The 7,506-nt window shown below is 38.2% G+C and overlaps 1 protein-coding gene across 1 annotated transcript in view; it reads left to right on the top strand.

Moving 5' to 3' along the window:
* The window catches only part of LOC103773828 (versican core protein-like), a gene marked incomplete at its 3' end in the record, with an annotated part of 81,314 nt that overhangs the window by 14,291 nt on the left and 59,517 nt on the right, over positions 1 to 7,506 (top strand). The window contains exons 3-4 of the mRNA XM_008941208.1: positions 4,493 to 4,667; positions 4,780 to 4,907. Coding sequence (XP_008939456.1) covers positions 4,493 to 4,667; positions 4,780 to 4,907 — 303 coding nt within the window. The remainder of the gene's footprint in view (positions 1 to 4,492; positions 4,668 to 4,779; positions 4,908 to 7,506) is intronic.

Here is a 7,506-nt window from a genome sequence, read left to right as displayed (position 1 = left end):
AGGAATGAATTATTCATGCAGGAGGCAGAAAGTGCTACCCTGTTCCTTCCTTTCATACATCGGCTCAGTCCTGGAACCTCTATTTTGACAAGCACTTGTAATGTAAATTTTCTTCTGCGTTAAAGGCAAGGAGGATCACCAAACAGCAGTGGGCTGTGGGTTATTTCAGAAGCCTGTGCCACAGCGGTTAAGGTTCGAACATAAAAATTAACAGAATGACAGCCACTGCCATCATAAGCTTTTCTTTTTAGGTATTCTTTGCTATGTGAGACAGCTTTGGAAATCTGGGCTTTGTGTGGCTCCAAGAGTGCGTGTTGCTGCAGTGTGAGCTCTCTAGTGAAAGTGAACTGTAATTTAATTAGCCACATCAGCAGCCTTTCCTCTGCAGCTCCACAGGTTTTGCTTCACCATTCCTTGGCAAGTAATAAAACAAAGTTGCAACCCAAAGGTATGAAAACATGGAACCAGGCTCTTACCCGTGGAAGCCCTAGCTTGTTAAAAGTGAAATACTTTGTTTTCAGTTTCTGGCCTAAGACAGAGATAAACGATTAAAAGACATTCTCTCTTGCTCAGAGAGAAGTAAATTTTGGATGCTACAAATTACTTCCTTGGGAGTGCTCTTTCTTGCAGATGCTGCTACTCCTTCCTGTAATTACACTGACTTTGTTTGCCAGATGTTCAGTGACAACATTATACTGCTGTAGTCTGTTTTCCAGTTGCTTTATTTGTTCCTAGGACAACTCCTTTCTTGCTTTTTCTTTCGGAGGGGAAATAGACAAAGCAAAAAAAAATCTTTTACAAATGTTTTAAAGTGCAAAAACTCGGACAATGGATTTTGCCCCTCTCTCTCTAACTGAAACAATGAAAGTCCTGCACTTTAATCTTCTTAGCCCCAGGGGGTCTTCTAATTATTGCAGCTGTTGCACAGGCTTATACTTACCAACGTCCTCCTTCCCATTCATCTCTGAGACTCTTTTATGTCCATTAGCTCCTCGCTGGAAATGGAAGAGCCTTCAACTCTAAGAATAGGTGAAGTTTACCTTTTGGATCAGGGTGAGGAGAACAAAGCATTCTCCAAGTTCCTTTCCAGGATTTACAAATGACCAAAGGCTCTTCTCATCACTGCAAAAGCTATTTTAAATTGGAAGTGATATTAACCCTTTAGTACTGCTTTATTCAGGTATCACAGGGATCAGAAACTTCTGCCAGATAGGAAGGGCAATGGTTACTGCCAGCATGGAAGGAATGAGAGGCAAGATAGCTGTTCATGGAGAATCCTAATAGATTTAAGCACTAGGAAGCTGTAAAAAAATACAGTTCACAGAAATATGTTGCTTATCTCCTGCTAAGTTAATGAATCTTTTGTGATTGTGCTGAGAAGCAGTGCTCTTGTGCCCAGCTGAAGTCATATAGTACCAGCCAAACAATCTTGAGAAAGGAGAGGGAAGAGGCAGAAAAGAGGCAGTTAATCTAAATTATATAAAAAAGTATTTTCATTAAATCAGCAAATTGAATTAACAAATTGCTTCACATACTTGGACATTTCTGGTTTGACCCTGAGTTATTGAGTTGGTGTCAAATGTTGTATACTACAGAAACACCAATGTTACAAAACAAAAAAAAAATTAAAATATTTGTCTAGATTCCTGCAAAATTATGCACTAAAGCTAGGTGCCCAGCTTGTGAATATTATTATGAGTTCATACTTCAGAATCAGGGTAAATGTTTTTTCTGCCTCTGTTACAAGTTCTGTAAAACTTGCCAATTTCTTATTTCTAGACCCAGAACACCAAGCAGGTCACATGAGCCCATGTTTTGATTTACTACTGTACCAGTAAGGAGGGTAATGCTCATTTATACCAGCAGGTAACTTGCTCACAGTGTTAGCCCATGTTACTAAATTCTGAATATATTAAAATAAATAGTGTAATGCATAACATAACTTAAAAAAATATGATCTCTAAATCATATTGTTCTGTCAAGGTTTTCAGTTCCAAACGTGATGCTGTTGCCTAACTCTTTTTATATCATGAGGTAGTTCTCTGTGTTGGATGTATGCTAAAGGACTGTGTTGTTGGTACACAAAGCCAAAATACACACAGAGAGGTATTTAAAAGTATGTGCATATATGTATGAATAAAGTTTTGTACATCTTAAGACAACATAAATGATAAAATATAAATTTGCCATAACCAGGCAGTGGAGGAAGCCCTATAGCAGAGGAAGTGCAGGGATACAGGAGCTCCTAGAGCTATTTCTGTGACTTTCAGTCTCCCCTGTTACAGATCATGTTACTAAGAGAATTACTTGAGGCTGTACCCTCTTTTGGCTCCCAGCACAGGATGAAGGTGCCCATTGGAAGTTGTCCCTGGTCTTTGCTAGCTCTTGACATCTGCCCAGAAGTTGTTTGGAAAGGTGTTCATAGGGCTTGGGCCAAGTAACACCATGAACTTAGCTAACAATTTAACAGTTTTGATGACAGAATTGTAGACACCTGTAATATTTAATTCAGTAATATAAAGAGAGACATAACTTTTCATTCTTTACTTGTCACTGTTGCTGAACAATGCTGGGCCCATTTTAAGCTGAAATTGTTGCTCAGAAGAAGCACTGTTTGTGATGAAATTTGTCAGTGATTTTTGAAAACCCATTTTATGGGGATGCTAGTGGTCTGTAAGCTTCCAGTTAGTGATTGCAGCTGGTGTGGGACTCCATATTAAATGATGAAACGTGGGAATTCCCAATGTTTCCTCTTCTTTTTCTATTTTGTTTCTCTACCAGTAGCTTTGATAAGATTAGCGTCTGATGATTGAGTTTTAACCTACCTGTGAGGAGTTTCCAGCCAATTTACTCTGTTCTAACTTAACTACCTTCTTACTGAATCATGACAAGAAGGAAAACATGTCTTTTCTATTTGCCATATCCAGACCTTTGATAAGTGGTGAGATTTTACTGAATTTATTTGCATGAGAAAAAGTATTTCTAAATATGTTGGAACATCTTGAATCAACTTTTTAATAAGTTACCCATATTTGTATTTACTCCTAAATTAGCAGACTTCTTCCATCTTTCAACGATGCTCTAATAACTGGAAAATTTATTATTGTTTCAATGCCACCATTTTCCCAAACTGTGTTACAGTATATTATTTCCTCATCATGAAGTAGTCCAATAAAATCACCAGAGAAAAGGAACATTTTATGGTTTATTTTTCTTGCTTTGTAACCATTCTCTGTAGTGGATGTTTTATGGTGTTACAATGCCTCTGAAGATTTTAGGATGCACTAAGTAAGATTAAATGTCATTTTTCAGAGATCAGAGGACATCCTTTTGTTGCTAAACTGTAAAAGACACTGGCAGTAAAGCCGATTTTGCAAGGTGGAATATCAGTTTTCTGCCATTTTGGAGTTGATGCCCTTGATGGTTTCTTTTAGGGGTGTGTGTGCAGCTGTTGCTGAATTCAGTGGGAATTATGTGTATATAGAAAACAGAATGTGGCTTCTAGAGAGTTCCCGTCTTAACCAAAACCATCTTAACTCTAGGGCCTCCCTCTCCAAACATCTGAAGTGCTCAAGTAACTTTTGAAATTTTCAAGATTCTTTCCAGAACCAGAAAGGCCCCAAATAAAAGCAAGCTTTGTTTTGTCTGTTTCTTTTGTAGCGTGTGCAGGAAAACAGAGTTATGAAAAATTGACCAGCAGCCATGTATTTATAAATGTCCTATTGACCAACAGCCATATGTTTACAAGTATTCTGTCTGTAGCAAGCTTTGATGCATAAGAACAGACTTTGGGACCATCACCAGTTAGCAGCTCTACATCAAAAGCACAGATTTTTTGGTGTCTCCATCAGTCACAGACCTCACTGCAGCTAGCAGACCTTAAGCACTCAGGGGATCTACCACTGACTGTTGGCACTTCTGTGTGAAGTTACTGCAGCTTCCTGCTCTGGAAAGTCTGTTTTTAAGCCCACTTTTCCTGAAGACTAGATGTGCTTAGTCTTGTCTGGTCGTGCAGTCTGACTCACAACTGGTTGTGTTATGTAGGCCAATAAGCCAATATGTCAGGTAGTGCTGTTAGCACAAGCAACCTTGCTGGCAGTACCACCAGCTGACCAGCACTTGGAAGTGGAGGGTCTGGGTAACTATGTGATATCATTGACATAGTGTAGCATTCATTTTCTCTTTTGATGATGATTTGCTGTAATACAGCAGCAAAAATTCTTATATGGTTGGTTTAATTGCTTTTTCCTGTGTGTATGTGAATATAACTTCACCAATTATTAATAACACAGTGTGTTACAGAACTACTGGTAGCAGCCACTAGAGGGGGGGACATAATTTATGTGGTAGCATATCTCTCAGCCTTTCACTGTTTTTATTGCACCCATCTGTTTTCAGCTTTGTAACAATACCTAGCTAAGCTTACTGTAGGATGATAGTTGCAGAAATGATGCAGAAGGCGTCACTAAAGTTAGTTTTTTTGCCTTTTCAGGTGTTGTGTTTCACTATCGTGCAGCAACCAGCAGGTATACTCTGAATTTTACACAAGCTCAGCAAACTTGTCTGGACAACGGTGCTGTCATAGCAAGCCCAGAACAACTGAAAGCAGCCTATGAAGATGGATTTGAGCAATGTGATGCTGGCTGGTTGTCTGATCAGACCGTTAGGTGAGACATTCAGACCCTTGATACTGTTGCCCAAAATCAATATGCCTATATCCTGGACAGACTTAATATGCTGACTTATCATAATAATAAATATCAACATTCTGCATTTCAGGTATCCAATTAGACACCCAAGAATTGGCTGCTTTGGAGATAAAATGGGAAAGAAAGGAGTCAGAACATATGGGCGCCGTTTTCCTAATGAAACTTATGATGTGTACTGCTATGTGGAACATATGGAAGGTAAGATAGGTCCATATTCACTCTGCACTGAAAACTTCAAAAATGATTGGAGATTCTGATGTGGAAAGGCAACGAAATACGAAATTCTGTGTAAAATAAGTTTAGGCTGTTTTGAATCTGAAGAGAAATGCTGAATGAAGTGAACTTATAGTTTGTGGTTTAGCAGGCCTTAATTAAAGGGGAATGTGGAGTCTACAAAGAGACAGTCAGGTTTAAAGCTGCTATAGTTAGTGCAGCAGATCTCACAAAATTTGCAATTGAAGGATCTTATTTTTTAAAAGTTATAAAAGGATTTTCAAAGAAATGCATTTAATGTTTGAGAAACTATATATACACTATAAAGTTGGATATAGTACATATGCCAACTATATTATAGCTCATAACGTGTATAATTAAAGTTTTCACATTTCTATGGCATCAAAAAGCATCAAAAAGAAACAAAGAAGCAAAACTAGTGAGAAATCTGGATCTTCTTTAGTAAAATCCTTTGCAATTCAGTAGTAGAACTGTAGTCTTCACAAAAGCTGTTAATTAACTGCACTGCTGTGTTAGAGCTGTTTATGATTCTGCCACATGGTGACTATGAACCATAGATCATATTGTGAACCCCATGCTACTTTATGATCCATGGTTAAGGTCTGTGATTAGTCTTCATGCCACAAAGAGTTTTATGGTTAAAAATAACAATATGGTGAATTTCTCTGTGATCGGGCAGCTTTAGCATGCACAAATGTCTGTATTACAGTTGTGATGTTGTAACATTTTCTTACAGTCTCTCTTCTGGAAGTGAATTTAACTATATCCTTCCAGTGGGCCTACAGATGTGTTCCAGACACCAAATATCCTTATGCTTAGACATTACTGTGACTAGTTAAATACGTATACTTAAAATATAAATGCAAAAATAGCCTTTCCTGTCCTGTAGCCTATTTTTTTTGGCTTTGTGCTGGTTATGCACATGGGAGCTTCACTGTGGTACAGAAATACTTTGCAACCACAACCAAAGTACGTTTTCCATTTATTGCAGTGGTCTAAGTGTGTCACACTGCTTCTGTCTTGACAGTTTTTTGTTCCATACCAGTTTCACTGTTCCTTTCTAAAAAAAAAATACTTATAATTCATAGTTAAATAACTTTTGGGCTGATCCTTGACTGATACGCTTTTAGTTTAGTGCTCATGAAGTCATCAGAACAATAAATCAGCTATGGCTCTGAGCAAACTTGCCTTTGGATGTCTACATGTTATTTTTAACGAGTAGTTGCAAAATTAAGGTGCTCAGTGTCTGTTTGAATTCTGTCTTAGAGCAGAATATGTTATTAGAACATGCGAAGTTTTCTCCTGCTGATGACCTCTAGAGACTTTAGTCACTGAAATCAGCAGGCTTTTTTCTCTTTTAATATGTTCACCTTGGACAGTTATAAAATGAAATCAACAGAAAGTCTTGCAAAAACTCAAACTGGGAACCCTGAAAATCAAGGGACAGAATTTTGTTAGTGCTCAGCATTAATTTTACTTGTTGCATCCATATCTGTCAGCGAGCAGCACATCTGATCACCTGGAGTTTGTAACATGGACCCTCTATCAGTCCTTGGTGGGACTGAATTCTGAATCGTCTCTGAACCAAGGCTTTCAAATTCAATTTAGTTCTTTTCTAGTTTACAGAAAAAAACCCAATTTTTGACTAATCTGTATCATTTCTGGGACAAAGAGCAATGCCTTGTTCCTTTCCCTCTTAAGAAGAGAGAAGCGTAGCTAATAGGGAGAAGGTTCTCCCGGATGCATGTGAGCCAGCAGGTTCTCAGGGTCAAATATTCTCACTGACCTTTTGAAAATAAGAATTTTTAAAAAGTCAAAGCCGAAGCCAGTTTCACTGAGGCTAATGTTCTGTGCTCATAACCATGAGGTTCAGAGAAGTTACAGTGGCTGTGCAGTCTTCTTTGATTAAGATGTGTATGTGTAGGTTTTCAGTATCTCACAGGCATGAATTGATGATTCTTTGTTACAGAATTTAATTTATCAAGATTTATGAGCTGCTGGCCTATTGTTGTAGGTGATGATCTGTGTAAACATATGCATGTCTTTGTGGCCTGTTGGCTACATATCATAATGTGATCTGCTTGGATATGAAACCTTCAGCATGCAAGAAACAAGCTACCCCAGGATATTAGGGAGACCTGTTTTATCAACCAGATAACAAGAAGCACATTCACTTCACCTTCTTCCTTGCATAGTATCTTCCTGTGGAAAACTGATTAAAGCAAATGCATGGTTTTAGCCTTTATCTTAACAACTCCATAGCCTGGTACAAGGGTTAAAGACCTACAAGGACAAGACCTACAAGGGCTTGTAGGTCTGACTTGAAGGCTGTGATTGACCACTTCACCTCTGGGATCCATTGAAACTCTCCAAGGCTGCTACAAAGCCCATTGTATGGTAACAGAATGCTCACAGAGATGGTCACAGGTTCAGAATGAAACTCTGCAGGAGGCAGAGATGCCTGCAAGTTTAATTACTGTCCTTTCCAAAGGCAAAATATTTTTGACTTAGCCTTTAGCTAAAAGATTCTCAGAATATACTTTCATAAAAATGTTCTAGAATC

The sequence above is a fragment of the Merops nubicus genome, unplaced genomic scaffold, assembly GCF_000691845.1.
Source record: "Merops nubicus isolate BGI_N331 unplaced genomic scaffold, ASM69184v1 scaffold3085, whole genome shotgun sequence".
NCBI classification, from domain to species: Eukaryota; Metazoa; Chordata; class Aves; order Coraciiformes; family Meropidae; genus Merops; species Merops nubicus.
This window is presented reverse-complemented; position numbering and strand designations above follow the sequence as displayed.